This window comes from Nycticebus coucang, chromosome 4, assembly GCF_027406575.1.
Source record: "Nycticebus coucang isolate mNycCou1 chromosome 4, mNycCou1.pri, whole genome shotgun sequence".
NCBI lineage: Eukaryota > Metazoa > Chordata > Mammalia > Primates > Lorisidae > Nycticebus > Nycticebus coucang.
This window is the reverse complement of record NC_069783.1, coordinates 94,205,914-94,231,370: the sequence shown is the minus strand read 5'-3', so window position 1 is coordinate 94,231,370 and position 25,457 is coordinate 94,205,914. Positions and strand designations below refer to the sequence as shown.

Here is a 25,457-nt window from a genome sequence, read left to right as displayed (position 1 = left end):
GGTAACTTTGAATAGAGTCCAGTTTGTAAAACAACTGCATTTTGGAATTTTTGAAGCTTTTTCTGTAGCATAGTATGTGATCATTTTAGTAACTATCTCATGTATACTTTCAGGAGCTGGACTTTCTGCATAGCATTAATTTCATTGTACCTATCAATTTGGACTTTGTTAGTTTGTTCAAATTGTCTATCTGTTTAAATAGGGTTTGGTTTTGTTCTTGGTATCCTTGGTCTATTAGGAAAAATAGGCATGGATTAAGGACTCTTAACCATAATAAATCTATTTCTCTTCCTTTTTCCTAGCATGTCTTATTTGGGCACTATATTAATGTCCTGACTATGTTTCTCTCATTCTTTATAGTGTGCTGCTCCAATTCTTCTTCTTTTTTTCTTTTGTGCTATGAGCTGTCCTTTAGATGATGTTAATACTGCCATTATCCGCTGCCATCTTGTTCACATGTTTTGATACCCCTTTATACATGTTTCTCTTTTTACAATTCTTCTAAATTATTTTTCATATCAATGTATAAATGTCTGGAACAAATGATAGGGTTGACAGTAATATCGGAGAGGAAGAGCTGGATGTGAGTGGTGGAGTTAAAAGAGACTCAGGGAGCTGAGCAAATTCAGATGAATTTGACAGGGATGAGCAGAGATGCAGCCAGGTCTCCACCTTGGGGACCAGGACCAGAGCACAGCCCTTGGAAGGGCATGGGGCAGGTTAGGTAAGTGATACGCTGAATTTGGGAGAGAACTGGCTATCTACCTCCTTGTCCACAGGCTGAGTAGTCCTGGAGATGGGCTTCCCATAGAATTACGATGATCTCTGAATTTGAGCTCAGATCCCTGCCCACTGATTTTGTGGCATTGACAGCACACCTGCTTTCTTTGTGTCTCAGTTTTTCTATAAATCAAGAATAGTAAGAGTTATTTGAAAATAGTTCTGCAGGAGTATTTAAGAGTGGGCATGAGATAAAGAATTTTTAAATGCTTGAGTGTCTCTTGAGTGCATGCAGACAAAAAAGGTATTGTGATTTTAAAGTAGCATTATTTTAGATGGAGAGTTCTGCCTGAAATGCGTCTGATGAAGAGTTAAACTATTTTCAAAAACGAGGATGTGTGCAGCTCATCTCTGCAATGAAATGCCATTTTCCACTGATTTGATGGGGCTTTTTCTCCTTAAGCCTTGCTGCTTTCAGTGCTCTGTGCTTGGCATGGTAATTAGGGGCTTCTGCTGTCAGGGATGGGATGCTCCTGGCTGTTTCTTGAGCTATACTTACCACTGCTTAGTTCTTTACATTTCCCTGGCAGAGTGTGTGGTGTGTACATTTAAGTGGTAAGATTTGGGGAAATCAGATGATAGACAAGGCTATAGAGGAGAATCATATGGGGTTGCTAGCTTTTAATTGAAGTTGAGTTGGAGGTTCATGAGGTGAGACCGTTATGACAGATTTCAAAATGTAATGATAGGAAAATGAGGTGGGTTCATCAAAGTCGGAGTAAATACTGAGCAACAGCTCAGCAGCTCAGCATGAAACAACAACTACAAGCCCTCAGAAAATACAGAGTAATTAAAATGTACATTGTGCAGCTTTCCTTCTCAGTGGGTACCCCTCCAAGGAACATAATAAATAACTTTGTTGTGAAAAGATACAAACCTGAATTTGGAGATGTAAATTACATGCATATTTTAATCTTGTTCATAAACATGAAAAATTTTCGAAATGTAAATATAATCAAAGCACACAACTGCAGCTGAAACCAGATGTGAGAAAGACTTCAAGAAGGTGAAAGGCCAGTTCCTCCCTCCCCTCCCCTACTTCCACCCTTTACCACTTGTGTATATAATTGGAAAAGATGAGATGGAATTCCATCCTCCAACTTGTGGGAAAACAAACTCTTATCTCCTATTTTTTATTTTCACACAAGGGATAGTATATTTGACCTTTTCTCTCTCTCCTTCTTTCTGGTCTATGCGTGTAATGTTGGAGGTCAGTGAGTAGTGAGAGGCAGTGTTGAATAATTTGTCCCAGGGAAAGGAGGAAATTTACCCCAATACTGTCTATTTTCTTTCGCTACTTTAAACTTGCAAGTAACCTCAACTTAAGGCAGTGCTAGGTTTGAGCTGAGGAGACATGATAAGATAGTAGAAAATTCACTGAGCTGGTGTTGAAGAAATGTGTATAAATTCCTGCCTTGACTGCCCCTTGCTTCAAGAATGATTTTTGACAGAGCCCTGGACCACAGTTTCTCCATCTGTTTAAGTCATTGGGTTGTCCTGAAAGGAGCTCCAAGTTTCCTTCCCATTCAAACTTTCTACAGTATTGCGCCCCCTGGATCCTCTCCAATCCAAATGGGATTCTGGAGATTCAAATCACTGTGGTACCTTTCTTGAGTCCCCAGGAGAAATGTTCCAGAGAAGAAGATTCACAGTGTTCCTCTGCCAGAGATTATCCATGCTGTAATTTAAGGGCGGGACTTCCTGAGACTTGTTGGAAGTCCCTTTTCCTGGCTTTACTTCCACCACCTCCTTAGCCGCATAGGGGAATTTCTTAGTAAGGAATGACCTGGTATGGTATCTGCCAGGCCATCAAAGCTCATGTCTAGAGTTGCCATTCAGATGACCCAGTGTGATAATCCTATCCTCCAGTGAGGGAAGTATTTAACAGGGCATCTATCCCGCATTTCTCTTTTTGTGCATTTCCTCATTAAAGTTGGATAGTGGAAATTTTTATGGTTTTTCTAAACTGTATCGAATGAAATTAAAGGATGATATTCAGGGAAAGTTAGCTTTAAGGAATCAAACCAAAAATCTCATTAGAAGAGTCTTCTTTGTTGTCGTATCTGGGTGATTCCACCAGGAGAATATGAGGTCAAATTTTCCTTGATTAATTGTTTTAAGGGAGAAAACAGGAAGTACATTGGGAATTTAGTGTTTTCTCTGTAAGCATGTTACACAGTAGGAAATGGTCGGGACTTGGAAATAGGGTTAGAGAAATGATGAATGATTGTGGATTTGATGGCACATTTCCAATTGAGACCACTCATTTCTACCCTGAACACTAAAGGAGATCATTCCAAGGGAACATCAAGCTCTGGCTTGACCAAGAATTTACCATATAATAATGTTTGTTTGATTGTTGCCTTGGGCAGATTTGAGACAGGTTCAAAAGAGCTGTGTCATTCATTTTTATTAAAATGTTAGGATGGTAAAATATTCACAGCATTTTCGGGGTAAGGAGTTGGGGTGGGAGTAGGAACTTGTATGTGTTGCCAACGGAAGCTTTTGAGAAAACAGAAAAGAGATGCATAATAGGAAAGGGTAGGAAATACAAGTAAAAATACTCATGTCTCCTAATCCCATCATGATATTTAACACTTTTTCTTGACTTATAAGGATAGACATGTAAGTCGATTCATATGCCATTAATAGTGCCTTTCACTTTTTATGATTGATCTTTTAATAAGGAGACTAGAATGGAGGAAAAATTTAATGCCCTGTTTTAACTAAAACTTACCAGATAATCCATAAGAAAATAAAAGTTCCCAGACTGCTGTATCAAAGACCTACACATAACAGCCAAAAACTATAATAGTCTTGAAAGAAAACATACGGATAAATTTTCATGACTTGAATTTAACAATAGTTTCTTAGTTATGACATCAAAGTCCCAAGCAATGAAAAAAAATAAATGCATTTCATCAAAATAAAAAATGTGCATCTATGAACACTATCAGGAGAGTGAAAATGGAACCCATAAAATGGAAGGAAATATTTGCAAATCATATCTGATGAGAGTCTAATATATAAAATAGACAAAACCTCTTAAAAAAAAACCCAACAACCCAATTTAAAAAATGGGCAGACGACTCGAGCAGACATTTCTTCAGATGAGATAAATGCTGAGAAGCATATGAAAAATGCCCAACACCATTAGTCCTTAAGAATAGGTGGATCAAAACCATTTCATACCACTAGGATGGTTATTATAAAGTTAAATATTAAAATAAAATAACAAGTGTTGGTGAGAATATGGAGAAATTAGAACCTTCTTACACACTGATGGTAGGAATGTAAAATAGTATGGCCTCTGTGGAAAATCATTTGGTGGTTCCTTCGAAATTTAAAACAGAGCATATAACCATAGTTATTTACCTGAAAAACTGAAAGCCAGTGTTCGAACCAAAAATGTGCACACAAATGTTCATAGAAGCACTACCACAATAGCCAAGGCAAAACAACCAAAATGTCCTTTAGTTGATGAATTAAGTGTGATATATCTGTACATTGGAACGTTATTCAGCCATAAAAAGGAACACTATTCTGATACATTCATGGACGAACCTTGAAAACATCCTAAGTACAAGTAGCCAGACACCAAAAACCTGCATATTGTATGATGTGTCTGTAGGAAATGTCCCAGAGTAAGAGACCCTGGAGTGGTTTCCAGGAGCTAAGGGTAAGGAGGAATGGGGAGTTACTGCTTAATGGGCATGGACTCTCTATTTAGGGTGATTAAAAATTTCTAGAACTAAATAGTAGTGATGTTTGTATGACAGTGTGAATGTACTTGACCCCAATAAATTGTGTGGTCTAAAACGGGTATAAAGGTAATGAAATATCTTTGACAAATGAGTGTCTATAACCAGGGGAACGAATATGGTGGGTCCCTCTGAAGTGGATGTCTCTGGTTCTTGGCTCCCAGTGCCAAGAATGAACACTGGTGCCTTAGCCGATCATGGAGTGATCACAAATACAGAGTAATCACGATCACATCCAGTTACTGTAAAACAAAGGCAAACTAACTATAGGGAGAATGTGGAAAAACAAGAGGGGTTCTTCTCTGTAAGAGAAGAAGAGACCCCGAGGTCTGAGCACACACAGTCTTTTATAAGCTAACCCACCTATCTAGTTTGTCTGCCTACCGTACCCCTCCAGGATTGGCTATTACCTCCTGCCCTTGGGGTAACTGACAGGTTGTGGGTATATCACACAACTTTTCAATATGCCTGCATCTTCTCCTGTTCATCCTTTTGGAAGAGCCCACTGAGTCTAAATTTGCAATTTTAATTTTATGACAATGACCCAAGTGGGCCCAGGTCAGTGTATAGTCACTAGGGGCACCTCACTATCTATTCCAACTAGAGAACAGACCCCATCCGTAAGTTGGTTCCTTCTCTTAGCCCTTAGCTATTTGCTTTTGTCTTCAGTCCTATCATTGCTCCTGCCCTACCTGTCAAGGAGAGAGGCTGGGGCCAAAAGGGCACTTTCCCCTTTGTGCCCCCTCACGGTGGAAAGAGAGAGAAGCTGGAGGCCGAGGCAGCATGTCTCCCCACTCAGGGACGGCACCCAGGGAAGGTCTGACAGGCCATGACTGGTTGTGGCATCAGTAGTGCTAGGCGCATCACCAGGAGGTGGCTTCGAGCCAGGCCAGCAGCACCCAACAGACAGGTTTTGAGTGTAGCCTTTGGTATTGGGGAAAGCCTCTTGAAGAGAAAATGTGCTCACCTGAGGACCAGGCATGCTGCGTCTGGGTCCAGGCTCCCCTGTTACGTGGCCGTGGGCAAGTCACGTAAATTTTCTGGGCCTCAGGTGGGAGAAAAAGAGAAATCCCCTCATTCCTGAGAAGGTGCAGTCACATGTGGAACCTTTCTGAGCCTCACCTAGCTTCCTTCACCCTGCCCCTTGCCCAGTGTGAAGGATGGTGTCAGAGGGCATGCTCTACACTGGGCAAAGGAAGCGGAGTGGAGGCTGGGGGGGTGGCCGGCAATGGCGTGCTCTGTGGTGGAGCCTTTGCAACTGGTGAAGGTTCTAGAGCTGATTGATAGGCCTCGGTTTCCTCAGAACTGCAGGCAGTAAATTCATTCGTTTCTTCATACAGCAACCACTGGCAAGTATATATTGCACACACTGAGTACTATGCGCAGTACAGTGGGTAGGACAGAAAGTTCCTGAATTAATGAAGTGGTGTCCCAGAGAAGGGGGGTGGTACTGGAGAGTTCACTGCCCATTCACAGGTGGCCAGAGCTGTGAAGAAGTGGGTGCTGTTGTGGGGAGTGCTACAGGGTCAGGAGTGGAGCACTGACGGAGCCGTGCTTGAGCTGTCACCTGAAGGATGACTTGGGGTTACCCAGGAAAACTGGGAGAGGTGCAGATAGCATTCCTGGTAGAGAGAGAAGTGAGGAAGAAAGGGGAGGGGGCTTGGAGAAGAGGCTGAAGAAAGACTCTTTCTAGCACAGCACACTGAGTATGGATGACATCCTTGAATTATAGGACCAAGAGAAGTGATGTTCTCGAGACCACAGATAGGCACTTCCGCCACTGTACACTGCCTCCTGTCCCCACAGAGCCGGCGCTCCAGGCTGTGTAACCAGCAGTGTCTTTGGAACTTAAAATGTTCCTCTGAGTTGGCTTGTGACCTGTAACTGCCACACCGAGAGCCCCTTTGCATCTCCACAGCACAGGGCAGCGGGACATACAGAACAAGTTGCTCTGGGGTGTGGTAACCATCATGCCTCTGCAGTAGCCAGAGGACGTTGCTCTTTTTAGTCTTTCAGTTTTCAGCACATGAAACCAGTAAATCTAGGCTTTGAGGACTTTGGAACTAGACCTTTACTTACCCCATAGCAACCATTGTACCTGTCAGGCCCACAGCCCATATTTGGTGGAATAACTGGATCCACTTTTACATTGGAGGCCACGGTGTCCACACTTTGATGGAGCCCAAGGTGTACAAAGCTCATACCTGCAGCGTAGCACAGCCTCTGGGGTGGGTACGTGTGGCACTCCAGGCTGGGGAAGGTGGGACAGCAGTAGCCACAAGGGGAGGCTTCCATTAGGAAAGGAAACTCTAAGTTTTCCCCCACTAATTTGGAAACTTGCGTGTCATCTCTTTGTGCCTATGAATCTATTCCCTCAGGCTTAATTTTTTTTTCCTTTGCTTTCAGGAAAGTAGATCTGGAGAAAGCAACAGCTGTGTTGAAGAAATAATTCGGGTAAGATTATTCTTTGACTCTTACCAGCTTGTTGGACATAGATTCCAAATAGAAAGGAAGCATGTGGCTACCTGATCAAAGGGAGCCCATCATTTATGGTTTGACATTTACCTTTTCTGAGAGTTAATCACTTAAGTTGACTATGTGACAGCTGGGAACAACACTTGTTTTCAAAATCTGGGAGCTATGCTCCATCTGGGTGAATGCCTTTGCACAAGCTGAGGTGACACTGTATTAAAGTGATCAGCTGGAAGACAGAAGAACAGAATTAGGATGAAAAAATATGATGGTGCTCACATTTGGATGCCCCCTTTATCACCCTGCTGTTTAAAAGCATCCTTTAAGAGTCTGTACTTTTAGAGTCAGGCAGGGGTTGCCTTGTTATTTTTCTTCTAAAGTTAATTAGAATCAGAAGCACCTGACAAAGAGGTAATGCGCAGCGTCTGAAAACTTACTTCTGTATTGTTGAACATGTTGTTACTTCCCTGGTTACTCTGGCTATGCCTGGCTTTTTCTTCGCCACCATGTCTGGTATGGGTTCTCCCTCTGAACCAATTGCATGTGCAGTCAGATGTAGGGTGGGCTGTTCCACCACGTAAGTGTTTTCCCAAGTATTCAAACTTATAAATAGAATGTCATCAACTCGTATGTTTTCTTCACTCATGTTTTTTCAGAAGAATAACCTAATACTTCACTCAAGTTCTCAAAAAGCTGATATTACTCTGGGCAAAACACCAAGAAAAATTAGACCAGATGGTATGCAATTTCGCTGTATTAAAAAAAAAAACGTTATTTTAATATGGTACTAACTTTTGGATACTTTTTATTGAATTGCTGGTGAATTACACTAATTACTTGGTTTAAAACTTTACATTAACTTTTCAGAAGAAGGATTTTTTTCTTTCTGCAAAGCATTATTTCATAAATAAGTCTTTTGACTCTCAAATTGACTGGAATAATTCATTGTAGTTTTGATTTGTTGAATTCATGATTTTCTTTTCTGGCAGAGATTTACATAGAAAATAATAGTCAAAGGAGGTAGTTTCATTTCTGGCATTTAAATATACGTTAAAATATATATTTATTTTATATCTATATTGTCTATTCTGGGGATTTGTTTTAGCTTAAACAATAAGCAGTGTATGATGCTAGTATAACTTCTTCTAGTTTTTATCTTTTATGTTTGGAACCCAAATATTCCATTTTTAAACCATCTTCTTTTGATTGATGATGTGTTTATATCCACAAAATGATAATACTGGAGCACCACCAATCCCGTCTTGGTTTCCCTAATCAGAAACATTCTACTTCTCTTATCCCCTCTTGGCTTTCCTGAAGATACAGAAGAAATCTGTTCCTGTGACCTTCCTTTTTTATTCTCCAAGCCGGGGATGAAATTTGAGTAAAGACTTGAGTAATTTGTACACCAACAGGATATAGTTTGGGTAAAGTAAAATTAAATTAGAATAAGACTGAGTGCTGTACAGTTAATAAACTTTAGAGCCAGGGTTCTCAACCTTTGGGTCCCAACCCCTTTTTAACAATGAAAATACATTGCTGCCTTAAGAAGGTTGAGAACCACTGCTTTAGAGTGATTGTTTTCTTTTCTTTTTTTTTATTGTTGGGGATTCATTGAGGGTACAATAAGCCCCGTTACACTAATTGCATTTGTTAGGTAAAATCCCTCTTGCAATCATGTCTTGCCCCCAGAAGGTGTGGCACACACCAAGGCCCCACCCCCCTCCCTCCTTCCCTTTTTCTGCTTTTCCTCCCCCCACCATGACCTTCTAATGAGAGCAGGTAAGAGCCTCACACCCTCTTGGCCACCCCACCTTCCCACAATACTGATTCCTGACACCTCTCACCACTGATCCTCCCTTGGTCATGATCCTTTTCCCATCAGGTGTGGAGTAAAGAGAAAATGTATAATGCCAGGTAATTGATTTACGTCCTCTGTAGGCGTAAGTTGAAGTCTCCTCTGTATGTGTATTGAAGTCTCCTCTGTATGTGTGTGCCTGGTGGCAGTGGAGATGGTGACCGTATTAAGAGGCAGCTCTGTTCCCTATGTTCCACAATTTCTGAACCCAGAGAGGAGTAGACCAGGATGGGAGGCAACACAGACTGGGTGGGGGTGGGGTGGGGGGAGGGACATTGGTGATGGTGGTACCAGTGGCAGCCCGTTGAGCCTTTTACTCTCTACCCCCACCTGTCAGTGTGAGGTATTGGTAGTAGTAATTGGTATTTGGGGGAGGAGGGAAATCCTCTAGCAGGGTTGTCCAACCTTTTTGTTTTCTGCCATACATTGAAAGAGTAAGAGTTGTCTTGAGCCACACATTAAATAAACAAACAAACATTAATGAGAGCCGATGAGCAAAAAAAATGGTCCATGCATAATTTCAATAATTTCCAACAGCACAGATAAACAAAATAGGCAGTGTTCCCAGTGTTTCTGGAAGGTTTTACTGCCTGTGTCCTACCTCACAACCATTCGTCGTTTTCTAAGACCTCCTTCCCCTCCTAAGCACTCTCCTCCAAACACAACAGGGCTCCTCCTCATTTATAGCCTATAGTGTTTGTTATGCTTCTTTTACAACAGACTGGCCCTAATGTCTGGAATTTAGAATTTAGAATTTTGTTGCATGAGTCAGTCAGGGAGAGAGGGAGGGAGGAAAAGAATCTCCTAAAGGAAAATGATGAATATCATCGCAGTGGTTCATAAGCAAATTCCATTTGCTATAAATCACAGATATGATGTGTTTCGTCTTTTTAGTGCTAGGTCTCCATGGAGAGTCATTGTGTAGCCCAGTTTTCCTTATACGTTTCTCTGCCCTTGTGACCAGCTCAGGTAAACCTGATGTGGTCGTCATCATCCAGGTACTTGTTCGTTGCAGCTATAGCATTTAGGTGATGGCTTTCTCTTATAGAGGAAGAGGAGGGTCATGCAAAATGACAGTGTAGGTGAAGATGTAATGTTAACTGTGATAAATACGAGGGTTTTTTTCTGAAAGTTTACTGTGGGTTTTATGACCCAGTTTGGGATTAGGAATGGCTTTCCTAAGGAAGTAACATTTGAACCCATAGTTGGGGGATGAACAGGAAATCATTCCCAAGGAGAAAAATGGCGAGAATTCCAAGCTGAGGAAGTGGAAGAGCATGTTAGAGCCCCAGAAAGGATGGAGAAGGTCACAGTGGCTAGAGAGTGGGCAGGGAGAGCGAGGAAGGAGAGGCAGGGGCTGCCGGCTCACACTGTGCCTTCTCAAGATCCTAACAAGTGGGGAGCCAGAAGCATATGAGCGGAGAGTGGTATCATCAGGTTGGCAATTTAAAGGCACTCCTCTGGCTGTAACGGAGAATGGGGATCGAGGGGATGGGGGAGGAGAAGAGGCAAGAGAGTGAGAGGTTATTGCAGGAGTCCACGTGAGAGATGGTTGGTGTGCACTCAGGGCCATGGGACATGGCAGGAGAGACACTGGTTTTGGAGGGAGGGAGGAAATCATAAACTCATTTTTCATACATGCTGAGTTTGAAGTGCCTTTGAGACATTCAAGTAAACATGAAGAACGTAGAATAAAGAAGGTGGGTGTGGAGGTCAGAGCAGAGGTCTGAACTGCAGTCAGCATTTTGGATTAATGAGCCTGTCATTGGTGATAAAACCGTAGAAATGGGTAAATTCTCCCGGAGAGACACTGGAGACCTAGAAACAGTGAGAACCGAAATTCTGACATTTTGAGGCCACAGGAAGGAAGATCCACTGGCAAATAGAAGTGAGAGGGAGGGCAGCGCCTGTGGCTCAGTGAGTAGGGCGCTGGCCCCATATGCCAAGGGTGGCGGGTTCAAGCCCAGCCCCGGCCAAACTGCAACCAAAAATAGCCGGGTGTTGTGGCGGGCGCCTGTAGTCCCAGCTGCTTGGGAGGCTGAGGCAAGAGAATCGCGTAAGCCCAAGAGTTAGAGGTTGCTGTGAGCTGTGTCATGCCACAGCACTCTACCGAGGGCGGTACAGGGAAACTCTGTCGCTACAAAAAAAAAAAAAAAAGAAGAAGTGAGAGGGAGTGACCAGAAAAGCTGAAGGGAAATTATGATGGTAGGAAGTCACAGAATCCAGGGAGAAAGAGTTTCAAGCTTGACGGTGTTCAGAGTTTCCGAGAGGATCTAAAAACAACCAGTGTCTCAGACAACAAACGATCACTGGTGACCTTTTGAGTGTTGTCTCTGTGGCGTGAGGGGACAGAATCCAGACTGGAGGAAACAGAAGATACAGTCAGTGGGGTTAGAGACCTCTCCTGACAAACGGCCCTAGTTTGCACTCAGCTGCCTTTTCACTTGCAATGTATGCCATACACAGTGACAGTTACCAAATCTTGAAGAGCTGGCATTTATTGAACACTCCTTAACCCATAGAACCCTCACCCTGCCTCCGGAGGTGAGAACTGTTATTGCCCCCATTTTGCAGATGAGGAAACTGAAGGGAGGAGAAGTTGAACACAATTTATGGGAGATTATGCAGCTGGCAAGTGGTAGGGCTGGGATTTTAACAAAGCCGTCTCACACCAGCAGCCTCTCTCTCAACTACGGTGCTGTCTTATTAAATGAAGAATGGCTCATTAATGAAACTGCTCAGGCATTGTGCTGTGAACAGAGGCTTCCCGTTTCCTTGTGTTTATGATTTTGAAGTGCCGGATCATGCATTTATGCACTTAAACTCAGAGGTTTTTATGGCCAATGCTATCAACCTCCTCTTTAACTTCTTCCTCTTAAATTTTTGCTGAGGTGACTTTTCCAGTCATTTTGATATTGCATTCTGTTCTAAAGTATAATTATTTTTTATTCTTACTCAGAGAGTTTTAATCCTGGGATCTAATAAATCTATGTGTTATTGCAAAATTCTCTTAACCAAGGGAGAAATTATAACTGAGTTCTGTGAAGATGGGCGATAAGGGCTAGAGGCCCTCATGGTTGACATATGTTTGTAACAGGCCGTTTTCTAAGTTAAGCCGTATTTCATCTGTAAAGGTTCCAGTGCTGTAATCTATAGGTGCTTTTCCTAACATTACCCATTAACGTAGAATGGCATTAACATTTGTTCGGCAAATAAAATTCGTTTACAGCTTAATGGTTGGGGGAGCAGGGCTGGATCAAGGATGTACATGCTTTCTGCAAGATGGCTTCAGACGGCATTTGTTGAGGGCACTACTCGTAACACAGAGCACCTTTATAATAAAGAGGCTGGTGTTTGAGATTCTGGTTTGGATTTAAGGAATGAATTTAGAGACAATTTCAGTGTAACATCTGAACAGATTACCTTTTTGGCTTTTTCACGTTAGTCACTAATTTAATTCCAATGTGCTATGAAATATTCATTATGAATATTTACATAGAGTTGTGTTTCTGTTTATATGAAGGGAGTAAGTGGTACTTGTTTAAATTTTGGAGACCCAAACCAGTTTTCCTGGCATTATAATTGAACAGACTTCAGGCAAATAAAGGATACCTCTTTTGTCCTTGCCCAGAAACTAAGGAGTGTTCTGGGTAATATGATTTCCAGTTGTGGTCTGGGAGATTTGTGAGTTGAGAGCACTGGCATGTGACATGCACATCATGGGGGTGCCTCAAAGTGCAGACCCCGGGTACGGGGACAAGAGAAGCTTTGTGTTCTAAAGTCTGCATGCTCCTTAACCCAAGTGAAACGTATTAGCCACTCTATGCCTACTGGAAAAGGGAGAACAAAGAGATGACTTGTCTCAGTGACCTATTTGGGTCATTGGCAGAGCTGGACCTACGTCAAATCTCCCCTGTTTCAGACCAGACAGGCTTTTTTCTAGCTAATACTGTTTCCTTTATAAATTATTTCATTTGTTTTCAACAGTAAAGGTTTCATTAGTGATCAAATGAAGCCCACCAATGGCCAAATCAATCCAGGGATAATTATGGAGGAGCCCCGTTAATATATCCCATTACTTGTTGTAGTGAAATCAAAGCAAAAGTAAACCCGATGGAGGCCTAGAGAAATTCACCAAAAAAAAACTACAATAACTCTTAGCCAAGATAAAGTAGTTCACTTGGAAGTGTTTTGTTTAGTTTTATGTTTTCTTTTTAGATTTGGTCATCTCAAGTTAGGGGCAGAAATTCCATACTTTTGTATCTTTATATCTGTACATACACCTTTAATAGACGCTACTGTATTAGTCCTTTTGGCTAAAACCAAAAGCCCTGATTAAATGGCTGTCTGGGTACCTGCTCTGGGTGTCCTAGTGCCCATGAGGTATATGCAGGGGTGTTGTAGAGCCATTCGGCTACACACAATAGACTTTGCAGTGATGATGCAGGTGTTCAGTTTCTAACAAAGGTGATACAAGAAACCACTGTAATTACTCAGAGTTGGTTCTGAGCCTGGAGGCTTTGGGATAATGGCTAACGAAATCCCAGAGGTCTAGAAGCTTCTCTTGAAAATGGATGGCCCTGCCTTTCGATGTTTACCTGTCTCATTCTGATGCACACCATTGGAAACCACACAGGCATTTGCAGAAACATATGGATAGAAGACCAAGGGAATGTTAGTAGCTCAAGTACCTGAAAGTCTGTGAGGTTATAATTTCCTTCTTTATGAGACAGAAAGCTCTAACTGTTGGGCTTGAGCGATCATCTTGCCTCAGCCTCCCAAGCAACTGCGACAATAGGCATCCACAACGCCTGGCTAGTTTTTCCATTTTTAGTAGAGACGGGGGTCTCACTTTTACTCAGGCTGGATTCAAGCAGTCCACCTGCCTCGACTTCCCAGAATGCTGGGATTACAGGAGTGAGCCACTGTACCCGGCCAAGAATATAATTTCTGATATGCATCTGATGGGTAATCTCATAGATCATGGATATTTGTCAGTATTTATTGTGAAGATTTCATAGTTTCCTATACTTGGGGGAACTTCAGCTCCCCATTAGAAGACCAAGCCATTAAACATTTTTGATTTTTGTATATTTTCTTCTATTCTAACCTTGCAATGTACAGCAGCAGAACTAAGACATGAGAGACTAAAAATACCTCAAGAAGAAGTAAATGATCAGCGCCTAGAACACCTACCACATGCAGAAGGGACTAAGCATATGAGATGAATGAGCTAGAGGAAGAATACAGGGAAGAAAACAAAAAGAGACGTGCGCCTTTCAATAGCAGGGCTTCCTTGAAAGGTGGTTTGCAGAGTTGAGCCTCAGCAACACAAAACAGGAGGTAGAGGGGTTTGCTTGAAGCTGAGAGATAGTAACCTTACTGGCCCCATCCGTATGTGTTCGCTGAACCATATGTTGTTATTCATATATTTCATTCACATTTTCATCTCATCTTTATAGCTTTTTCTTCTTTGTATTCGAATGAGCATTTAAAGGGGGAGGAATGGACTTAAACAGATTTTTATCTTTATCCATGAATGAGGTTTATAATGGCAATGTTGTTTTTTTACTATAGAAAGTTGAAAACATCAGTACATGTAAAAATCACAATACATGATGATACTTTCAAATATGTAAATTCCTCACACACATAACTGATTTTTTTTGTTTTTGAGACAGAGTTTCACTATGTTACCTTCAGTAGAGTGCTGTGGCATCACAGCTCACAGCAACCTCAAACTCTTGGGCTTAAGCAATTCTCTTGCTTTAGTCTCCCAAGTAGCTAGAACTACAGGCATCCGCCACAGTGCCTGGCTATTTTTTGTTGCAGTTGTCATTGTTGTTTAGCTGGCCCTGGCCGGGTTCAAACCCACCAACTTTGGCATGTGTGGCTAGTGCCATGGGTGCCAAGTCCACATAACTGATTTTTAATCTGTGTTGCACTTGAGTGCTCTTTTCTGACAGTGAAATGCGAGTATTCAGTACTAGTCAACTAACTTGCTATATGTTCTTTGTTAACTTTATTTAAGAGCACCAATGCAATTTTACTTTTTCTTATTTCTGTGCTTAGAGCTATAACCATATACCTACATCAGACTCTGACAACTTACTAGAGATTGGAACAGGAAATTATTTATGTTGTTACAATTTTAACACATTTAAAAGGATTTTTAGAGTGCTAATTAAGAAGCATACAGCAAGTCCTTGAATAATGTTGTTTGGTTCAATCTTGTTTGATTGTAACATTGAGAAAAAAAACAGTTCCCACTGGGGCCACTGTCTGCGTGGAGTCTGCCATGGTCTTCCCACCTCTACATGGGTTTTCTCTGGAAACTCCAATTTCCTCCCACATCCAAAGCTGTGCCATGAGATCCCCTGGTGTGTTTATGTGGTCCTAGCATGAGGGCATGTGTGTGAGTATCCCTGCGATGGGACTGTGTCCTGGTGCCCTGAGCTCTCAGAACAGGCTCCAGCCACTCTCAGCCATGAACTGGAATAAGTGAGTTGGCAAGTGGGTGAAGGAATAAAATGCATGTTGTTGTTAAATAAAACTTTACAAAGTTTACAATAATCATGTGAGTTCAAAACAATAAGTGGTGGGATTTCCAGGTCAGAGTGAAAAACAAAAATATCAAGGAGGTGAAAGGGTCACAGAGTCCTTCATGCTAAGAATTTTATGATACAAAAGTCACACACATATGATATATATATATATATGTACACACACTACAAAAATATTTTTGCAAACAAGTAGAATCTTACTAAGTACCAATATCACTTTAGTAGACATTATTTTTTTTAATATTAAAAAAATGTTTTTAAAGAGACAGGGTCTCATTATGTTGCCTCGGCTGGTCCTGAAAACTGCTTTTTCGGAAGTGCTTGGTGGGAGAAGGCATTCCTCACAATTTCCACTTTGCAAACATTTATTCCTTGATGGACCCCACCACAACTATGACTGCTGTCATTCATTGATTTCAGCAAAAATTGGGTGATTATCGTACGTGTTTTTAGTAATTTTTCTTAAATGTATGTATAGCTCACATTTATTGCAGTGTTTAATATTAGAAGTGTTTTAGTCTTCATGTAGAAGTTTCGTGATGTTTTTGACCAGAAGTATGCCCTAGGAACTTAACTCTTGGTTAGCCTGTGGTAAAATTGGTTGCATTATGTGTGACTTTGCTTAAAGCCACAGTTTCCAAGAACCTGATGACAATGTTTAATGAGGATTTACTGCATAGACATTAAAATATCTAGACACACTGGTTCACACCTGTAGTCCCAGATATTAGGGAGGCTGAGATAGGAGGATCACTTGAGCCCCAGAGTTCAGGACCAGCCTAGGCAATGTAATGAGAACCTATCTCTTTAAAAAAAATTTTTTTAATATTAAAAAATAATGTCTGCTAAAGTGACATTGATACTTAAAATATAAACAAATAAGATTCTACTTGTTTGCAAAATATATTTTTGGAGTGTGTACACACACACACACACACATATATATATTCATGTGTGTGTGACTTTTATAACTTCAAATTCTTAGCATGAAGGACTCTGTGACCCTTTTCACCTCCTTGATATTTTTGCTTTTCACTCTGACCTGGAAATTCCATCAGGCAGCTTCTCCTTGTAGACAGGTCCTTGAGTATAAGTCACCGAAGACTTCTCAGTACCATCACTGTCCCCATCACATTCTCTAGGGGCTCTGCCATCGTTCTCCCCAAAAACCTTACCACTCGCAGCCTGTGGCTGGTACAGCCATACTGAGGTACAGCCTTCCTTGACATGTGTTCCCCTGTTGACAGTCTGTGCTAGCCAGGCACACGTCTGTGCTTGGCACCTTGGCTGCTCTCTGATCTGTACCAGCCCTAAGTCACTGAAGGACAGAACAGTGACATCTCCTTGTCAGCAGCCAGCAGCCCACTAGCAGAGCAGGGTTACAGTCTCACCGTTGCCAGAATGTCTCCCTGTCTCCCTCAAAGAGTGACTTACTCCGGGCTGGAGCTCTAGGTCAACACGATGGCCACCAGGCATTGCTGACTGCAGGGTGTCCTGCATTGCTTTTTACCTTGGCCTAGGCGGTGTTTCTCACCTTTATTCATTATCACCCCCTAAAGGACATTTGTAGACACTCTTTTCTTAATTGCTTGCCATGAAATTCTAATTATTATGGAGGCACTGTAGACAGAGAGTGAGATTTTTTCCTTTCCAAGAACCAATTTTGCACCACCTCCATTGGAAAGGCCTGGCTTAGACCTTCCTGCTTGCCACACGCTTGTGATTCCGGCACCTCCTCAGATGCTTCACGTCTCTGTCCCTGAGGAGACGGATGCCATCTGGTGGGTGCCTCTGGCCAGTGGCTTCAGTTAGCTGGTGTGCACTGTCCTCAATGCCGGGGTCATGGCAGAGAGCCAAACAGGCAAATGGAAAAAACAAACAAAAAAACAGGTAAATGGGCACTGCTGCAGCCCCTTCTTTCTCCTTACATGTTACAGTTTCCCTGTAACATCTGAGGGGTAACTGGTCTCAGGCATGTACTTCAGACGCAGCTGTGCTTCTTCAGCGTCATGCTCACCTCTCCAGCTGCCACCAACTTGTTCCAGTTAGACATACCATGCACACCTGCACCTTCACATCACTTCCTCCTCCACCACCTTTTCCTCCACTATGGCTTACTGTCATCACCTGGCTTCCCAAGACCCCTGTGCACTCTGTCTTCCTCAAATGGGTCCACTTCTCTCCAACACCAGCTGCCTGCCTTGTTCATTCCACCATCCTTTCCTGGATTACTACAGAGACCCGCTTGCTGACCTCCTGGCTCCTGGCTGCCTCTAACTGCTCTTTACAATGCAGACAGAGTCAAGTTTCCAAAGCATACACTTGCTGGAGACTTTTTCATCCCCCCTGCCTTCCTCAGGCTCAGGACACAGTTGGACTCCCCATTATGGTTTGCAGACCCACACATGCAGTGACCTCACCTAGCATTACAGCCACATCTTTGTCCACTCCTCTCCTCAGACTCTACATTCCCCACTTTTGCAAGGGTGTTGCCACTGTTCTCCCTTACTCTTGGCCGCAGGTCCAGCTGACTAATTCCTATGTATCCACTAAGCCTTCCTTGAAGGATCACTCCCTCCATGAAGCCTTCCAGATTCTGAGTCGGAGTTTGATGCTGCTCTTTTGTGTTTCCCAGCTATCCTTTATTTTTATTACAGCACTTAGCACTGGGCTTTTACCATCCATCTCCAAGGGCATGAACATAATGACTGGCACATTGTGGATGTTTAATAAATACAGAATAGATGGATGAAGGATATCAAGTGAATGGATGACCCCTTGCCCATGGCTGCTTCTTGCCCTCCACCCTGTTGTCTGTCCAGCTCCACAGTGAACGTTTTGAGATGGCATCCCCCAAAACGTCAGCTCTCCAAGGACTGCCACGACTGTTGGGTCCCTTGGAAACATTGGAACACATTGGACAATTACCACAAATGCAAGAGCGAGGAAAATTCGCCTGCTGACTCCCAGCAGCTACTGCTGATGAATATGTCAGCAGAGCTCGAGACCTTTTGTATCTGCCACTTGTATCTTGATTATCTTTCATGAGATTGAGTTTTTCATTTAGATACATAATGAATTTTTACAAGTCGAAGAAATCAAGATAATCCATTTGCAGAGATAATTTGGTTAATGACCATGTTGCTGCTGGTAGAATCAAAGGCTGGAAGTCAAAGCTATTTCCACTGCTCACATGCTCCGAGTAAAGCAGTTCTTGGAACAATTAAAACGCATCTATCTGAAGTGATCAATTCAAGACATACATTTAAAAATAGTATTTATTATCACGACACACAGTGTTCTTTATTTTTTTAAATTAAAGGTTGTGAAATGACACTGATTTGCTGCAAATTGCTATTGTGCACACACAGATCTAGAAAAATTATTTCTAAGGTAGAAAATGATCATTCGAAGATGGAAGATATATAGGCCTTGGAAATTAGTACCTCTCTCTAGATAATAATTAACTATTTAAAACAAGATATAATTACCTGTAGTTTTCATAATCTTAGAATTATTTAGTTCATTATAACCTTAAAAAATGCCTAAACCCTCATTTTTCCTTTGCCGTTGCATTGATGGGTTGTTTCATAAGTTCTAGTATATTTGATGTGTAGTCATGCGTTTCCTTTGTTTTGCTCATTGGGTTGAAATCTAAGTGTGGAGAAAACGTAGAGGTTGGAACTCAGACCTTTCCCAGAACTTTTAGAACATGCTCTCATATTTAATTGCATATTTTTTGGTTTTGAATTTGAAAGTGGTCTGCATAGCCCATAACTGCAGCATAGGTAACCTAATGTTGGGTTTCTTTAGCCTCCCAAATTTAACTATTTTGTGAACACGAGGTATTTTCCATTTGCTCATTGCTCCATACTTGGGCCCACTTGAATCTCAAAAGTTCTAGAAAAATGCTGTGCTCAGCACCTCCACTTTCTGCAGACTATCCCTCTGTATTACTTTCCTAAAGGCCTTTAGTTTCAGATGACAGGTCAAGGATAGGTGCGCCTCTTCTTGGGTCTCCAGAAATTAGATGTCAGAAGACTTATTGTGTGTGACGCCAGCTGATGGATTGATCATAGCTCCTGAGAGTGCGTGATCTCCTTTCCTTTAGTTATCAAAGTTATATCCTGTGGGCAGTTCATTAGTTATTATTACAGTGATTTCATTATTATTTTGTATTGTAACACTGAACAATTAGAGATCTGTAAAACGGAAAATACTAAGGATTTTATATTCTACTCATTTTTTTCCCAAAATATCTTTCTATGAAGTATGAACATCAATTTGGTTTCTGAAAACTAATTAAAAATCCTAAGATCAGTCTTCTTGTTACCAACTTCTTATGTATTAATTTAAAACTATTCCTGAGGTTTTAAACATCTTTTTAATAGTCTCAAATACAGGTTTATTTCTGAGTTTTTTTTTAAAAAATCACTCCGAAGGGGCTCAGTGCCTGTAGCTCAGCGGCTAGGGCACCAGCCACATACATCGGAGCTGGAGGATTTGAATCCAGCCCGGGCCTGCCAAACAATGACAGCTACAACAAAAAAATAGCTGGGTGTTGTGGCAGGTGCCTGTAGTTGTGCTACTTGGGAGGCTGAGGCAAGACAGTCATCGCTTAAGCCCAAGAGTTTGAGGTTGCTGTGAGCTGTGACACCACGGCACTCTACGTAGTGCGACATAGTGAGACTATCAAAAAAAAATCACTCTGAGCTTCCATGCTAATATTATCAGAATACTTGTATGTGCATACTTGCTTAATGAATCATTTTAGCTTTCTCTTCTCCAGCAATAACTTGTGACCTAAAAGAGTATTTTTGGTCAGTTCCTTAAACGTGGTTTTGAATTGTTTTAACTGCGTATGCCTGTGAGATAGCATTTTAAAACAAGAACCTCTTAAGTTAGCTGAAAATGTGAGTAAAATATTATTTTTAAAAATGTCCAACCCCTTCTGGAAACCAAATTACAGAGCAGCAGGTCAAAGACTGGGCTTCAAAAAGGAAGCTGTCTGAAGACCTGAGGGGAAGCTGAAAGGAAAGAATGAAATCCCAGCCACAATGCAGTGAGGATGATAAGGCACCAAAAAATGAAGTGCAACAGGTTCTCTCTGGACAGTGAGATAAAAACCTCGCTTCTGGTCTGCAAAATAGGCGTCAATCATTGACATTTTAACTTGTGATTTTCTTGTCTTCTCATTGAAGTCGGTCACTACCCCTTTCATACATACCCACAACCCTGAACTCTGGAAAAAAGCAAGAAAGGAAAACTGAGTTCTTTTTGGAGGTTCACTAGTTATTTTATGAAATGGGGAGCCCACTGTGATATGAATAAAGACCCAGGAAACGATTCCTAGCATGTTTAAAACAGTGTGGATGCAGGGAAAGGGGTCATGGTCGCTGGAGTCATCCAGAGAGATTGTCAGCAGCCCTTAGATAGTTGAAATGATTAATCACTTCAGCACAAAAGAGCACAAAGGGAGATTTGTTAAGGATAAGCAGGGGACGGAGTGCCAGCTCCAGGGGTGACAGGCTTGTCTGTTTAATAATGTGTCTTCAAAGTGTGTGCCACATCAAAAGCATCACACATGGAACTGGAGGAAAACGAAATGAAAAGGCAGTGAGCAAAACATTTGGCAAATTAGAAGAAACGCTTAGGAAATGAGATCAGCAATAAATTTGGTTTGAGCATTTTTAAAATGCCTGCCTCCAGCCCGCCCCCAGGACTGGGGAAACTCAGTCCCTAGAAGGATGTGTATTGAACTTTTTAATCACTAAACATGATAGCGAGCTGATCGAATCAATATTTGTGTGATAACGTCCTTTTCTTTGAGGTTCAGGGATATGAAAAGTCTGATTGTGATCCCACCTTGCATTGGAGGAAACTGAGATTTAGAGGTTAACACACAGCAAGTAAGAGGCAGGCTTGAAACCCAGGTCTCCCAGACCCTGTCCCACATTCTTAAACATTATACAGGGTAATTTTCCTTTAGTCTCAATATTTTCAGAATGTAAGTGCAAATTCTTCTCGTAGGGATGCATTGAGACTTATGTTCGTACCACCTCTTCTCCCAGCCTTTGGGAGCAAAGGGGTGCGTTGTGGCTGCCTTTGTTGCTCCTTTGGTAGTGAGAAGCTGCAAATTCAAGGAGTTAGACTGAAGCTCTCAGTGCCTGCCTATGCAGGAGGGGCCCTAGTGAACACAGAAATACAGTCATGTACCAGTGACAGACCACATATATGACACAATGGAGCTAAAAGTTGCTATGGTCTCATGACATGGTAGCCGCCATAATGCTATAGCACAATGCATTATGCACATGTTTGTAGGGTTGCGGGTGTAAACACACCTGCTGTGCTGCAGTCCTTCAGAAGTCTGCCAAATACAATCGCGAACGTATGTAAGGGGACTAATGATAAATGACAGTGTTGCTGGTTTATGTATTTACTACACTATACTTTTTAATCATTATTTTAGAGTTCACTCTTTCTGCTCACATAAAAAAGTTGGCCTTAAGCTTCAGGCACGTCCTTCAGTAGGTATCCAGAAGAAGGCATTGTTATCACAGGAGATGACAGCTCCATGCCTGTTGTTGTCACCTGAAGTCCTCCCAGTGGGACAGGATGTGGAGGTAGGAGACAGTGATACTGATGATTCTGACCCTGTGTAGGCCTAGGCTGATGTGTGTGTTTGTGTTTTAGTTTGTAAAAAAAAAATTTAGAAACTTAAAAATGGGAAATTTTAAAAATAGAAAACATAAATAAGGAATTAAAGAAACTATTTTTGTATAGCTGTACAATGTGTTTATGTTTAAAACTAAGTATCATTACAAAAGAGTCAAAAATTTAAGAAAATGAAAAGTTTATAAAGTAAAAGATTGACAGTAAGCTAAGGTTCATGTATTATTGAAGAAAGGAAATGTTTTTTAATAAAGTTGGCGTAGCCTAAGCATGCAGTGCTTCTAAAGTCTACAGCAGTGAGATCCTAAAGCTTCACATCCACTCACCACTCACTGACTTGCCCCAGCAACGGCCAGTCCCACTGCTGCGTCCCTGGGAAGTGCCTATACAGTGTGCCGTTTTTTAATCTTTTATACTTAATTTTTACTGTCCCTTTTCTATGTTTAGATGTGTTTAGATACACAAGTACTTAACCACTGTGTTACAGGTGTTTAAAATATTCAGTACAATAACATGCTGTAGAGAGGTTTGTAGCCCATACCACATAGCCTCGGTATAGTAGGCTGCCCCATCTAGGTTTGTATAAGTACACCCTGTAATGTTTGCACTGTGGTTAAATCACATGATGACACCTTTCTCAGACGGAATCCCTGTCGTCAAAGAATGCATGGCTGTACCTTTGACAATTCCTTACAAATTGATTAGAGTATGTAGTCCCACATAACCTAGTTGCTGAATAATGTATCTCGAAATGTTGGGTTCTTTTTGCATCAGCCCATGTTATGCTGCCTCCTTGGGACCTTTATGATGACTTGCACCTCCCACCTCCTGCTCCTGGTGATGGCATCCTGCTCATATCACCTCTAGTAAAAGCAACAACAGCCCAGACTGTCCTCTTCCTCAACAGAGGGGAAATCAGGAGACACAGTTCTAGGTAGAAGTTCCAGCTCTCCTAACTGCAGGAGTCTGAGTTCTCACCATAGCTTAAGCCTTAGGATTAGACACCCTCTTTCATTCAACAGCATGTTTGCCACTTACGGACTGGATGACATTGAGCCAATATAAATTTCAATACAGTACACATTTTTTTCAAGGACACAAGCTATACAAGCTATTGTTCTTATTATTTCATATGGTTGTTAACATCTATTTCTGTAGTGAAACACGTCTAATAATGTTTTCATTTATCAAATATGGTTCTGGAAGTAAACCAATTTTGTAAATCTGAGACCAAAATAAACTTTTTATTTGGGAATTAATTCTTGTTAAAAATAATTGAGTATTTTAAAATTCTTTACAGATGAGGTTTACTTAAAGAAATCTCAATCTGCAAAATCCAATTGGAGGATATTTGAGATAGTCTTCAGTGCTAAGAAATAATCGCTTTGCTAAAGGATTCTTGGTTCTAGGAAAGGATTAACCTAGCATTAACAGCAAACTTCCCTAAGGAATCTAGATATTTGCTTCTAATTTCTTTACAACTTGGCGTTAATTTGAAAAACAAAATTGTTGGAATTTACTTTGAACTTGATTGACAGACAATAAAATGTAAAGGCAAAGCTTTCATGGAATAAAAATGAAAGCCAGTGAGACATAACAAATCGTTCTACAAACGTGTTTTTGTACAACTCATTCAGGTGCACATGCTACGTATATTGGCTGCGAAGGGAATAAATGCAGACTACACCCCCTGGTGGAATATTTGCTTGATAGGTGATTTATATTATAGCTTTTTATCTCTTTAAATACAAAGTACTTATTTAAATTTCTTCGCCTTCTTAGTTGATGGTCACACTGTGTTCATTTACGTCAACTTAAGTCTGTTGGTTGCTTTTACAAGAACATATATGGTTATATTAAATATGCCTAATTATGATTAGATTAACCAGGCAGAGTATTTTTATATTATCTAGTCTACTTACTGTTTCTAAAGATTCCTTTTGAGAATTAACAAAGAATTAAAAATTATTCATAACTTCTAACTTATAGCAGTATTTTCACGTGGAAATAAACTCAATAACCTGGACTAGCTATCTTACTTATTGGCAAATGACAAAACCCTCCTTGCTACCTAAAGACGTATCCAATGAGGGAGAGCAATGTAAAACTCAGAAATCTACTTGGACTTGAACGGACAATGAATTGAAGTAGTGGAAGTTCTCACAGAGGTTAGGTTCAGAAAATCCCCAGCTGCCACACAGACTTTCAAAGCAAAGACATGGAAGGGAAACTGATTGCCATTCCTGTACCATGTGCTGAGGATTGTCTGCGATTTCTTTCAATATTGTATTTTTCATTGATGTACAGGTTTAACTTCAATTAGATAGAGATTCCTTACGTGATTTTGTAGCACCAGCTAATAGTACTTAGATGATTTATTGAAAAATCTAACTTCAGGGAAAAAAATGGACCCCTTCAGTACTTAAAGGAATCGTTTATACTTTATAGTTTGAGTAGTCCTTATCTGAAAAGCTTGAGACCAGAAGTCTTTCAGATTGCTGACTTTCATGGATTTTAGAATATTTGCATCACACTGGTTGAGCATCCTACATTCAAACTCCTAAATGCTCCAGTGAGCTTGTTTTATTTTTGTTGTTTGTTTGTTTCTGTGTTTTGTTTTGTTTATATTTTAGCATCATTTTGGTACTTGAGAAGTTTTGGATTTTGGAACATTTCAGATTTTTGGATTTTGGATCCTAAACATGTATTTATTGCACATACTACTTGTTAAATCATATTCAATGCCTGGAGTTACTCTTATAAAAAGCCACTTATTTCTAGGGTCCAGAAATGAGTAAGAGCTACAATTTTGCATATAGAAACTTCATGTCCTTGTGAGAACTCAAAGACATCTAAAACTACAAACTTCTTGTTTGTTTGATTTTTAATTTCTGATACATGTAGGAAGTCACTTCTGAGTGAATTAGGACTTTACAAAACACTTGCGATTACTTGAAGAATTGGGTATGCATATTCAGCATCATAAATCCTAAGTTTTCTAACTACTTTTCTTCTCTGACTATGGCGGCTGTAACATATGCTTGACCCAGACCTGGTTGTTTAGCTCAAGGGATTGCATACAACTTGGTAAAATGCTATTAAAAACAGCAACAAGCCAGGTGTGGAGGCATGCACCGGAGACTGAAGGGGCAATATCACTTTAGGTGAGGAGCTTGAGCCCAGCCCAGTGAGACCTTAACTTCAAAAAAACTGAAAATAAGAAAGAAAGAAAGAAGAAAACCCAGTGACATTTCAGCTCAGAACTACAGAAGGCAGAGAGTTGGAAGGAGAACTGATTCCCCTCTTACAACAGGAAAAAAGCTAGAGAAACAGAAAACTAACTATTTT

The 25,457-nt window shown here is 41.0% G+C and overlaps 1 protein-coding gene across 3 annotated transcripts in view; it reads left to right on the top strand.

Annotated features, from left to right (window-relative positions):
- Positions 1 to 25,457, top strand: part of AFF3 (ALF transcription elongation factor 3) — a 565,722-nt gene that overhangs the window by 278,573 nt on the left and 261,692 nt on the right. For all 3 annotated transcript variants that reach the window (XM_053588375.1, XM_053588376.1, XM_053588374.1), the window contains exon 7: positions 6,948 to 6,995. In XM_053588375.1, the coding sequence (XP_053444350.1) occupies positions 6,948 to 6,995 (48 nt within the window). The remainder of the gene's footprint in view (positions 1 to 6,947; positions 6,996 to 25,457) is intronic.